Source organism: Drosophila simulans, chromosome 3L (assembly GCF_016746395.2).
Source record: "Drosophila simulans strain w501 chromosome 3L, Prin_Dsim_3.1, whole genome shotgun sequence".
In the NCBI taxonomy this organism is placed as follows: Eukaryota; Metazoa; Arthropoda; class Insecta; order Diptera; family Drosophilidae; genus Drosophila; species Drosophila simulans.
This window is the reverse complement of record NC_052522.2, coordinates 19,338,421-19,351,519: the sequence shown is the minus strand read 5'-3', so window position 1 is coordinate 19,351,519 and position 13,099 is coordinate 19,338,421. Positions and strand designations below refer to the sequence as shown.

Here is a 13,099-nt window from a genome sequence, read left to right as displayed (position 1 = left end):
AGTGCTACATTACTACAAAGAGCAGCAAGCTTCCATGGGGTTCTCCACACACTGCTCTCCGGGTATAAAAAGCACCCGCCCTCAAGCGGCGGACTCTCAGTTAGCATCAGCCGCGATCCGCGAGTACAAGTGCCATATACCCCATCGACTCGAGATACATACTACTATCGCCAATATGTTCTCCAAGCTATCAGCCCGCGGCATCGCCACCCGCATGAGCTTCTTGGCCCAGAAGACAGCTGCCCAGGAGACGAACGCCGCCGCCGGTTCCCGTTCCGAACTCGTCTACGCCAGGGAGAACAAGTACGGCGCCCACAACTACCACCCACTGCCCGTGGCCCTGACCAAGGGCGAGGGCGTGTTCGTCTGGGATGTGGAGGGCAAGCGCTACTTCGACTACCTGAGCGCCTACTCGGCGGTCAACCAGGGTCACTGCCATCCCAAGATCGTAGCGGCACTCACCGCACAGGCCTCCAAGTTGGCCTTGACATCGCGGTAAGTAAATAGGAAAGTGGGAATACAATCAGAGAACAAAGAGACGTGCCCCCTGGAAAATTATCGGATCTGTGCTTTATCAGTTATATTTGTATGTGTGTGCACTTTAGGGTGGACTTTGTTCCACAAATTTATGCTCATAAATCGTTTTACAATACTGTGCATTTAAATTGATCATGTCACACGAGGCGTATGCGCAATTAAAAAATGCGCTATATTCCTCCTGTTTCCAAGTGAAAAATTGAACTAATCATTTGATTAATAACTTTTTTTTTTGACTGAATAATAAAACTCGAAGATAGAGATGCGAATGTCGCCGATGCTTATTTTAGTACGTCTGGACAAGATTACAAAGGCTATAAATACAATTTCCGGATTATAAAAGTACATTTCGAAAGCAACTGCTTATTTTTAAAGATGTCATGCGATGGATTAAGGCTTTTTCCCCTAGACCAATAAAAAGCTTACAATTGGAAGCACGCATCATTTGTTTATGTTTTTTACCATATATACATTTCTGACAGTGATAACCCCCCATGAAGTGGACGCAATCTTATCAGCAGTCCAGTACATGTATAAATTCTCACTTTACTTAGTGATTCTACATTTGTCACAGGGAATTTATTTAATAATTGTATTGTACTTGAGCTTCAAATCCTGATGCCGGTTTTATTTGGTTTCTCTTGGGTTGCCAGGGCCAGATTGTCAGGTTGAGTGGGGCTATAAAGTCAAGAGAGGTTCGTTGATAACAAATCGGGGGATCGATGACTTGTTATTGTTTGTTGCAATTTCTATATTTGGAAATTGGAGGGGAATGATTGCGGATAAGCCAATGGAAAAATATTAGCGGGTTATTTTTGGATGATCCAAATGGTTATTGCCCTACTTTCCCATTTAAAAACAAAAATCACGGAAGGAGTTAATTTAATTTCTAAATTTCATTTTCTATTTTCCCCTGTGCAGTGCCTTCTATTCGGATGTCCTTGGAGAGTACGAGGAGTACGTGACCAAGCTCTTTGGCTTCGACAAGGTGCTGCCCATGAACACGGGCGTTGAGGGCGGAGAAACCGCCTGCAAGTTGGCCCGCAAGTGGGGCTACCTACAGAAGAAGATACCGGCCAACCAGGCCAAGATCATCTTCGCGCGCAACAACTTCTGGGGACGCACCCTGTCGGCGGTGTCCGCCTCCAATGATCCCAGCAGCTACGAGGGATTCGGACCCTTCATGCCCGGATTCGAGCTGATTGAGTACGATAATGTGTCAGCGCTGGAGGAGTCCCTCAAGGATCCGAATGTGTGCGCCTTCATGGTGGAGCCCATTCAGGGAGAGGCTGGCGTGGTGGTGCCCAGTGATGGCTATCTGAAGAAGGTGCGAGAGCTGTGCACCAAGTACAATGTGCTCTGGATTGCCGACGAGGTGCAGACGGGATTGGCCAGAACTGGAAAGCTGCTGGCCGTGAACTACGAGCAGGTGCAGCCCGATATTTTGATCCTGGGAAAAGCTCTGTCCGGAGGAATGTATCCCGTGTCGGCGGTTCTCTGCAACGACCAGGTGATGCTGTGCATCAAGCCGGGCGAGCACGGATCCACCTATGGAGGCAACCCCCTGGGCTGCCGAGTGGCCATGGCTGCCTTGGAGGTTCTGCAGGAGGAGAAGCTGGCGGAGAACGCCTTCAAAATGGGCGAACTCCTGCGCAAAGAGCTGTCCACGCTGCCCAAGGATGTGGTGTCGGTGGTGCGCGGAAAGGGTCTGCTCAACGCCATCGTTATTAACCAGAGTAGGTTCCATTAGTTCTGCCCAAGTAGTACCCATCTAATCCACGATCCTTTACAGAGTTCGATGCCTGGGAGGTGTGCCTCAAGCTTAAGGAGAACGGACTCCTGGCCAAGCCCACCCATGGCGACATTATTCGCTTCGCTCCTCCACTGGTCATCAATGAGACCCAAATGCGCGAGAGCATCGACATAATCAGGAAGACCATTCTGTCCATGTAGATTTCGGTGTCAATGGAGCACCGCTCATGTATAGCGAATAGCGTTTAACAGAATGTACATTAAGTTTTGTGGAAAGTCTGAAATAAAATACACTTTTAAATATTTTTTATACCAGAATGCCTGTGTTTTTATGTGAGTACGCAAAACACGGAAGCAATATTATCTGCTATATTTCATATAGCAAAGTAGGCAACAAATAGTATATATGTGAATATATTTAAGCAGCATTTTGAGAACAAAAAGAAATTAAGAATGGATGTGCTCAACGTACTCAGTGGCATAAATAATTCTCATGAGAAGAAACCTTCTTGATTTCGAGATGAAATCGATCTCAATGTTAATAATTTTATACGAAAGCTTGATTCAGTTGAAGATTGTGGTAAAGGAGGAAAAGGCTAAAAAAAAAAAAAAATGAGAGCGAGAGGCAGATGAGAGCAAAGTCACTTACAATTTAAGAATGTTTCGATCTCGATCTAAGTAATCGAAATTCTCAAATCGAGATCGTTGAGAACGGTATCTTCTCTGAGTAAACAAACTTCATCTGCTTAAAATTATATTTTTGGTTGTATCTTAACTACTTAACTCTTGTTGCATTTTAGTTTGCCCCATTCAAATTTTGTGGTGATTTATGTGTGAATAGGCTAGATCTTTCACTGGAAATATTTTTTTTTTAAATCTAGACCCCTCTATTTTCCAACCCACCTGCAACTGTGACAAATCCGCTTATAAAAGTCAAATGTAATCTAAACCATTTCAATTTGCCCGTCTGTCTGTTGCCCAAAGGCGTCTCTTGCAGAAGTCAACTTGGAATTCCGCCCACTCGCACACCTTTCAAGGATGTCACCACCCGCCCACTTCCCCTGCCCAAGACTCACCCAACTTCGCGCCAGGACTCCCCTTGTTTACCAAGGAGCTCCATCTGTTTGGCTTGACGCGTGGCATATTGATTTTAAAGATTTAAACCAGGGCGCGGAACAACAGGTGACAATCCAAATGATGCCCGTAAGTAGGCTAAACATCCCCCGCGGGGAAAAAACACGAGGTGAGGGGGCATTCGATTGGTATTTGATTTTTATTGGGTGTTTCTGGTGTACAATTTGTTCGATTATTACAATTGGAAAGCAATCGGCGTGAAAATGAGGGGAAGCAAGACTTTTTCCAGCTAATTAAAAGTTTGCGCACCAAGAGAATCGAATGAGAAATAAACGCTTATCTTTAAAGCCATAAAAAGTAAGCAACTTTCGCAGCAGGACCTTTTATCCTTGGGTCAAGTGTTAACGCTTAAAACTAAATCTCCGGCGTCTGGCCTTTTGTCCAAGCCAGCTTTGAATGTGAATAGAATCTGAATGGTCGAAAAAACTGGGAAACTGTTGCCTGTTTTATCCTCTGCTGTTTTTTTTGTTGGGGGTGTCAAAAGCCACACAACACAGGACACTTGGACCTTCCCTGATCTTCTTCTTTGTAGTCTGTGCCATAATCTTTGCCTTTTTATCGCCGCCCATCTGTTGATGTCTTTATTAAAAAAAAAAAAGAGAGTAAAAGTGGCTGGAAAATCCATTTTTAGCCCATTTTTTGTGGGTTTTATTGCACAGACGAGATGAGAGAAGGCAGAAAGGACACTTCTTAAGCATTTTATTAGCAAACTTCAAGTTGTTTCGTCTGCACATAATTAAATAAAGCGTTAAAATTAAAAATCAAGATTTTCCCTTCTTTTTTTGGGAACTCTACCTAGGCATACGAAAAAAAAATATGTTTTGAGTGGGGAGCGGGGTGAAAGGATGTGGCCGTGCAGTCGGCAAAAGGACCTTTTCTCTCAGATAAGCATTACAATGTCGTTAATTCGCTTTCCTTTATGCCGCGGCTCGGAATTCCTTGGCCTAAAGTACCAAAGGCCGCGATAAGGAGCGAAAATGTTGCGACATTTTCCGCCTGGTAATTGTCCTTGCCAGGATGCGCGGTGTCCAAGTTTATTGCCTAACGACCGCGGCACGTTCCCCTCGTTTTTATATTTTAATTAAAAACCAGCAGTCAACTGGCGGCAAAGTGAAAGGAGTGGGATTCAGTGCCGCAGGGAAGGTAAATTTCGAAAGTAGTTCACTTATACTCATAGGCATTGATATATATGTATACCTCTAATTTTGAGATGATTGCTCTCTTCTCAAAACTTTTAACAAAATATCAATCCTTATACTTGCTCAAAAATTCAATTGAAACTAACTCATTGTGTCGCTTATTGTCATATATTAATTTTTATGTTGAAAACTCTTAACAAACTTATAAATTTATATGGTTTTACAAATGGGTTAACCCTTTTTAAAAATAAATAATTTATTTATTGTGTTTTCTTGATAACTTAACTCAATATCATATGCAAATTTGCAGTTGGGCTATCATTCTTTGCCATAAAAAAGTAAAATAAATAAAATATTCAAAAATCAACGTATATTTCAACAAAAGAATAATAATAACAAATAAAAAACACTTTATCCTTCATGCATTTTAGATTGCTCAGAGATCAAATCGATCCCACTTAGATCTCTATGGAATTCATGTTTTTATGTTATAACAAGTGTTGCAAAATCCTATATGTAACATAGAGCTATTCGCTGATTCGCTTAATCCATTAACCTTAAGGACCTCCTTCACTCGCTGCAAAAATCAGCATCTTAATAGGAAACTCGTGCGAAATTCGATCGTAAATTTATTAGAGCTTAGGCTGCACTGCCTGCAAGCCTCGATTCACATGTGTCAACAGACAATTTTCGTTTATTAAGATGGGATTAGGACCCAAAAAATGGCTATAATAAAATGTTTAAGGGGGAGCACCGAACAAGCCAGCAAATGATAAAATAAAGAGCCATAGGCCAGATGCAAAAGTAGCTTATTACAAAACGAGGGTGCGAAAAGCGGCAGCCAGGAAATTTCCTTCTATTCGCCCTTTTTTTATGGTAACAAAAAAAAAAAAAAAACAGGGTGACGAAATCTGTTGCGAGGGGGAGGGGGGCAATATTTTTATGCTTATGACGACCCTCTTTTGTGTTAATAATCTTGAGGCGTCCACCGTTGTAATTACATTAAGATTTGAGGTTTTCTTCTCCTTTATTTCTGCGGGTTACTTTTTATGGTTATTTACATTTTTGGGACCACAGAGCAATGAAACAATGATGAGCAACGGCAATCATCATTTAAATTTCTTCTGTTTCTCGATCGTTTGCTGGCAAATAAAAATTCAATTGTGCACAACATAGAACAATTATGACAAAAAACCAAGTGCCGAAACGAGCACACAGGATAAAGGGTTGAGTGGCGAGAGTTCGAGGACTCGTCGTGCATACTAAGTAGTTATTGTGTGTGCACATCGAATGATATGGTGATGGGTATGCTGGATTCGAGTCGATATACTTAAATATAATTAAAATAATATTAATAATAATGTTAACACAACTAAAGTAAAACTGCATGTTAAACTGCTAGTAATAGTTAAAAGAATATAATAAAATATTTTTGTGTTGAAACTAGCAACTAATTATTGGAGTATGGTTTAAATATTAAGTAATTTTATTGGCCGAGTATTAAACTCGCATATGAGTCAATGCTTTGAAATCGAATTACCAGGTAAACTTTTGGTCTAAATTCTGGATACTATAGTTACTTTTTTTTTCTGGCCTTCTGTAAATACACATTCCCCAAGGCAAATCACGTCGAATGAGTGGCATCCCAGGATGGGCAACACATTTTTAAAACGCCCAAAGGGACACGTGCATGAAACAGCCTGGCAGGACATCACATTCGCAGTCGCAGGATCGAGGCTGGCAGAACGAGAGTAATTTACAAAACTCGTCGCCAGTTGACTTCAACGCGTTTGGCCGTCGCGCAATTAGGCAATTGGCCGCGAGTGTGCGGGTGTGGGTGTAATTGGCAAAAAATGACATGCAATTGCAAGGCGGGGCGGGGCGAGTGCAGAAATAAACCAAAAATTGATTTTTATGTAATGAGTGCGAAGGTCCTGTGCAGGACAACTGCAACTGCCTGTTGTTGTGTTTCACTTTTTTTTGGCCTGTCGCATGCCGGCTGCATATTAAAAAGCGCGTGAGGCCTTCGCTGGTCAAAAACGCTGTCAATTTTTATGAAGTTAAATTCTCAATGGAGGTGGGATATACATACATACATACATAAATATTATGGCAGTTCGCTGCGAGAGGTGTTGCGTGTAATGAAGCGCATAATTTTAATTGGTTTTTGTGAATTTAATAAAGCATTATTAATGCGGCGGCTGCAGGTAATGAAAGGAGCCGCAATTAATTTAGAAATAATTTCGGTAGAATATAAGTTATACTTAAGTCGATTTTAGGCACATTCTTTAGTACTTTGTTAGTTTAAATGTATGAAATAATAAATAATAACTTAATAACTTTTGAAAATATTTTGAAATACTTTTATCTTAGGATAATCTTTATTAAATCTCAAATTTAATTTTATTAAGTACTTCATATTGGTCTTTACGTACCCTTAAAAATTGAATTAATAAGTTTGTTATTTTATAACAAAAAGCATTTTTCAAAATAATTGCAAGTTTTCAATTTAAATCCTTTAGTTACTATCAATGACTCTACTTTTCAACGACTTTGAAAATAATATTTAAATAAATTCATTGGCGCCATTTCAGAACTTAGCAGCACTGGCAATTCACACAACGGTCATACCGAACCCAATGTAGTATTTTTGTCGATGTCATTAGTAATTCGAAGTCAGCCCGAGCTGGTCATACTCAGGCAGCAACAATTTTTTGTTTCATAGTTTGTTTGTGAAAATTTAAAACTCAACGTCGACGACAACAGCTCGATTTCCCGCTGCTGACGAAATCGATCCAGTCCTACCATGTCGCAACAACGCTCCACAGAGCAGATCTCAGCTAGCAACAACAGCACCACCAGCGATGCAATCGCACTGGACGACGACGAGGACATGGATGTGCAATTTGTTGCAGCTCTGCGTCCCGACGCACCAGTCATCGATCTTTGCCTCTCGCCCTCCACTTCCGCTGCTGCTGCAACGGCCGCAGCTGCGGCGACTGCAGCCCACTCCGGAGGCGGAAGTGGCGAGGATCCGGCGGTTGGATCCGCTTCTGGAGCTGCTGCTGCGGCTTCGGATACTGATTCACTTGCTTCTTCGCCCGACGAAGCAGCGCTAGCCACCGGCGTGGATGCAGGTAAGCAAAGTGGACTTCCGCCACTTAGTCTCCCTTTTATGAAGTTCTAGGAATCACTTGCACTAGTCCTAGAGGCACATACACACGTATATGTACATATACATATGTACTCAATCAAATTTGAAGGACTTCCTGAAAGCATTTCAAAGCAATACTAGAAGGAATTATGAATTATGACAGATTATTTTGTGCTGCGCTCAAAAACTTAAAAAAAAAAAGAATATATATTTCTATACATTTGAATTGCAGAATAGTACAATAGTTTTCTATAATATTATTGAGCATCGTTATAATTCACATTTCCTTTCATCCTCATTATATTTGACTTAACTTATTGCTTCAATTTCTAGCGGCAGCCGTTTCTGGCGAAGATTCCCCCTCTGCAGCAGCCGCTGCCTTGGAGTGTCCCATCTGTTTGCAAACCTGCATCCACCCAGCTCGTCTCCCCTGTGGCCACATCTTCTGCTTTTTGTGCGTGAAGGTAGGTAACTCGGAAAGCCGAAGGCGGAAGCCTTTCGCGGCCACTTAGTCATTCAATTCACATTCAAACTCGCTTTTCTTGAATATTATTCCCGATCAGCAAAATCACCCACAGCACGTAGCCAAGTTCAAGGCTTTACTTAACCCTTTGGTGCGACAGCTGGCTTCACTGATTGATTAGCATGCCAACCGAACACGGCTGACCAGAAATTATGGCATTAGATTGGCTTCCGGCTGGCGACTTGTCAATTGGTCTCACTCAATCTCCTGCCAATTTCAACCAGTTTCAGCCTAAGACTACCACTCCAATTAGCACTCGAGTGCACTTTCCTGTTCAGAAACATGTTTGGGCGTGGGAAAGTGTTGTTTTAGAGGCGAACCCAACTTCCTTAGTTTTGTAAACTTCATCTATGCTTGTAGAACAAGTTAGTTTAAAGGGTAAAAACCGTTTTAAAATGCTAATAACATTTAACACGAGTTACTATTTTTTGGTTGAGTTAAAAGACCTCATATTGTATTCGAATGAACTTAAATGTGGCGTAAAGGTCTTAGGTTGATATGATCGTATTTTCGCGATTTACGCTAATGATAAGATGCTTTTCAGAAATTTATTATTTTTGCTTCTTGTTAAGTTTTTATGTGTTGGGAAATTACAATTGCTTTTCAACACGTCGTGATGCAATCAAATTTTTATTTCTCATTGGACATTTTACGCTTTCCAGGGTGTTGCTTATAAGAACCGCCGTTGTGCTATGTGCCGCCGCGAGATTCCCGCCGAGTTCCTGGACCATCCCCAGCTGGTGAATGGCATTGAGGACATCTGCACCACTCGCGCGACCGAGGACGGCTTCCAGTGGTATTACGAGGGAAGAAACGGTGAGTATAATTAAGCTTCTGGTGTCGGCCATCCCTCATTCCCATAAACCCCAAATCCTTCACGCACTAATACCATCTAGGGGGCTGGTGGGCGTACGATTCTCGGACCAACGCAGACATCGAGATCGGCTACGCAGGCTTTGAGATATTCAAGGCAGATAACCCTCATATTGCTGCTTTATTCGATCGGGACTGTCCAAACCCTATCAATAACTATTGTCTGAGTGACGATAGTGTTATGTTCTATAATGCCGATTCAGAAATAGTTATACACCCAACCCATATTCGTTCATCTGGTCAGGGCGGTCCAGCCGATTCCGAAAACAATGGTCGGAACTCGCCAGTCCTAACATTGGAGGATATTATTGACTTAGACCCCGATGATCTGAACATCATTAGGCCGCATCCATGCGTACTGCACATTCAGATCTGCGGGCGTATCTACATCATCGACTTTTTGCAGAATTTACAGTATCTCCGCTTGACTCCAGAAATAAGGCGCAAAATCATGCGCTGCAAGAGCACGGATGACGTTCCTGGCGGAAAGAGAGGAGTCGCTGGACTAAGCCATAACGAAGAAAACAAGAACACTTTAATAATTAATGACAACAACTAACTCCTCACTCACTCCGCACATCCATTTCCATAAAACCAAACTGTAATTAAATGACCAAATCGTCGAAAAGAATTGGACCGATTCCATTCCATTCCGAATTTTTCTTTCTTGTCAAAATGTGTAACTTTAGGTTGGTGGCAGTACGATGACCGCACTAGTCAGGACATCGAAGATGCCTTTAAGAAGGGCGACAAATCCTGTACAATTTTGGTAGCCGGCTACGTCTACATTGTGGACTTGGAGCAGCTAGTCCAGCAGCGCCAGAATGAGCCCACTCGCTGCCGGAGGGTTAAGCGAGACCTAGCCACCATACCCAAAAAAGGCGTGGCCGGTCTGCGGATCGAAGGCAACCAGGTGACCAGCGACACCGTCTTCAGCAGACCAACGAACACAGCCAATCCAACCACTGTGGCAGCAGCTGCCTCCAGTTTCATATCCACCATAGCAGCCACAGATGCGGCCATTAGGATCGCTAGCGACATAATTGGCTCCACGCTGGCTCATGCAGATGAACTAACTCGGGGACTCACGGCTAGCAATCTCAGCAACGACGATCTCAGCAGCAGCGGTGAGCAATCCAACTCCACAAATTCAAACGATGCAGGGCGCTCGCCTGCCTCCTCGCCTGCCTCAAGTTCCATGGAGGATCTGATCACGCGTGACCTGAGGAACACCCAACAGGTGATTGCCCACAACCAGCACACCATCGATCTCTTCGAGCAGGCCTTGAACGACTTTCAGGCGCTGGCCATGCGCAACTATGTTGACTCCAGCGATGAGGAGAACAACGACCAGGATCAGGAGCATGAGCTGCGGGAACGGGAGCAGCTGGAGGCGGGCGAGCAGCCACAGTCCAACGATAATCCCCAGAGATTTTAGGAATAATCTACTTAGCAGAAAGCTTATTTTGTTGCTCGCCTAACCGATACATTTAGAGAAAAGATCAATGTTCCTTTAAGCAGATTTCGATATACGGAAGGGGAATGTTAACTAGAGAAATGCAGCGCGTACCTGAGAATATATCAACTAACATATATAACCATAGGCTCAGAGCGTTGGGCGTCGAACAGGAAAAGAAATAGAAAAGAATGTCTACAGGGTAAACAAACATATTCCTTAAAACATAAAATCAGATATTGAAACATAGACGTTACAGCAGAAACATAAATAATCTATTTAATACGATATTCAACTTTCCCCAAATAAAAAGCAAAAGGATGGTTATCTTAGTAGGAAATGGAAAGATCATTAGTGGCATTGGTTGAATTCATTTGTGTGGCCTGTAATGCTCTAAGTAATCTCTGTAACACCTCCGAATAGGATATCTCTGAATTCCCCTGTACATAATAATTACAAAATCAAGAGTTCTACAAGAATCCAGAAAAATAACCCTCCCTATGGTCTCATTTGCAAGCTGGCAAAAGTAAATAAAAGCTCCACCAAGAAAGAGTAGTGTGAAAAAGACAATATTTGTGAATTGGGATTAACTAGACATGGGAGGTCAATTAGTAGAAAGTTCCCACTCACATAATTGATATTCAGTGCGTTTCTTAAATCGGAATCGTTTAAGGCATTTGACTTACTTTCCACAGTATCCTTGTTCTTAGATTTAAATTAATCCAAGATGTTTTCGAAACGCACTGTGGTTATCAGATTATCAGATGCAGTATTAATTATTAAGTCGCCGTTAAGTGCGTTAAACAAAAACCATTCTGTGACAGTTGAATATATTGATATTTTGTATACTCTAAGTTGCTTTAAATAATAGATTTAAAGGAAAATTGTTAGTCAGATTAAGACCTAATGTTGTATACTACTATGTGCTACGGACACGATATACGCCCGATTTAATAATCTCAATTTTGTGACTACTATTTTATAGATTCGTTTCCGATATGTACTCCGCCATTACTTCTAACAGCGAAGTGCGTATTCGTTGCTTCCCTAATATCTACGATATACCTAAAGCTCTACTGAACCCGACTCCCGACTTCGACAAAACCCCTCCTGGTAATATCAACAGCAGTTTTAAAATTATACCTCACATTGATTCTTCATGGAGATTTCACCGCAACCTCATAATTTCTGGCATTTTTCATTTCGCATTTCATTGTTTTTTGATAACATTTGCTATCCCATAACTGACAATGAATGAAATGGTCTCAATTACAATAATTTGCATTGCATATCTGGAATACACCTCTTCTCCTTTCGATATGGTTTTCCTATCCTATATGGTGGCAGTTTCTAAACAATTCGATTCGTACTTAATAATCATTTAGCTTTTCAACACTTAAATCAAAACCAAATGTGCCAAGAAACATTTATTGAACAGCACTCGCTCCGGTATTTTTGACAGCACTGATAAAGGCAACTCTAATTAACAGCACGTAGCATTTTCTGTCGTCTAATCTAATTACATTTAATTATTGAATTAAGCATTTACAACTTAGTTTATACAAGATGTTAAGTAATAGATATTGCTGAATCCGATAAATGTCGATTAAAGATCTGGTAAGAATAGCTCCTAAGACATGTATTTAAGTTGGGCAATAAACAAACCACAAGACCTGTGTAAAATATTATTATTTATAAGCTCGCTTGCCTGCGAATGGAAGTAATAAATATTTACATTTTTCATTTCAAGAAACTCGGAGTTATCAGTTATTCATTAAAATTTTAGATGAGAACGGCGTATATTAAGGAACCCATGGTTATTTGGAAGGTTTTCCATGATGACATCGTAACTTCACAGCTTTATGAAGAAAGTGTGTTGTAACCAACTAAGCATATTGGATACTTTTTTGGAAAAGTATCAATTAAAAAAACTAACTTTCCTAAGAATAAGAAACAAAATGATCCATAAATTTGAAGCACAAAAGAAAGATATATTCCTATCTTCCATTTGGGTGAGAACAACAATACAAACAAGATCCTTATCTCAATGATCCTCAACTACCCTTAACTTGGACTTGTGAAAGGCAATTCTTGTGTTGAGATCATATACCCCCTCCCCCTCGCAAGTGGCACTGATTGACGGGCAGGGAACCTGCATCCTGGACATGGAACTGGAACACTGGGAGATACTGGCCCTCGGTGTCCCTCAAATGCCTGAAACCCTATGACTCATGCGCAATGGACCAAAAGAAAACGCATGAGCAGCACGCAGGCAGCATAACAATTTATTGGTCAGAACAAACAAGAAAAGGTATTTGTTGCATGTGTGGAAGGGGTGGGGGGTTGTGGCTCTAAGAAGGGAAAAGCGGATTGTGTGATTGGTAAGGATACACCGCGACAAAAAATTCCTATTTTACTTGTGCTGTTATCAGGGGTAAACTATTCAAAGGTAATATCTTTATGCCCAATAATTTTTTATTTCTAAATATTATTTCGTGTTTATCTGTTATTTGCGCTGTTATGTTACTGTT

General features: G+C 41.5%; 2 protein-coding genes across 4 annotated transcripts; both read left to right on the top strand.

Moving 5' to 3' along the window:
- Nucleotides 1-75: 75 nt before the first annotated feature.
- On the top strand, nt 76-2,607 carry LOC6738721 (ornithine aminotransferase, mitochondrial). The gene is made up of 3 exons (XM_016169237.3): nt 76-495; nt 1,459-2,273; nt 2,330-2,607. The coding sequence occupies exons 1-3, from the start codon at nt 176-178 to the stop codon at nt 2,488-2,490; spliced, it is 1,296 nt and encodes a 431-aa protein (XP_016032536.1). The 5' UTR covers nt 76-175; the 3' UTR covers nt 2,491-2,607.
- Nucleotides 2,608-7,209: 4,602 nt separating this feature from the next.
- LOC6738719 (E3 ubiquitin-protein ligase rnf146) lies at nt 7,210-12,317 on the top strand. 3 transcript variants are annotated; one of them, XM_016169239.3, is made up of 5 exons: nt 7,210-7,699; nt 8,050-8,180; nt 8,902-9,055; nt 9,802-10,239; nt 11,554-12,317. In XM_016169239.3, exons 1-5 carry the CDS (start codon nt 7,369-7,371, stop codon nt 11,646-11,648), a joined length of 1,149 nt encoding a protein of 382 aa, XP_016032534.1. In that variant the 5' UTR covers nt 7,210-7,368; the 3' UTR covers nt 11,649-12,317. The 3 variants fall into 3 exon arrangements, with proteins under 3 accessions (XP_016032534.1, XP_016032535.1, XP_016032533.1); XM_016169240.3 differs by having other exon boundaries at nt 9,802-12,317; XM_016169238.3 differs by lacking the exons at nt 9,802-10,239; nt 11,554-12,317 and adding an exon at nt 9,136-9,761.
- The last annotated feature ends 782 nt before the right edge of the window (nt 12,318-13,099 follow it).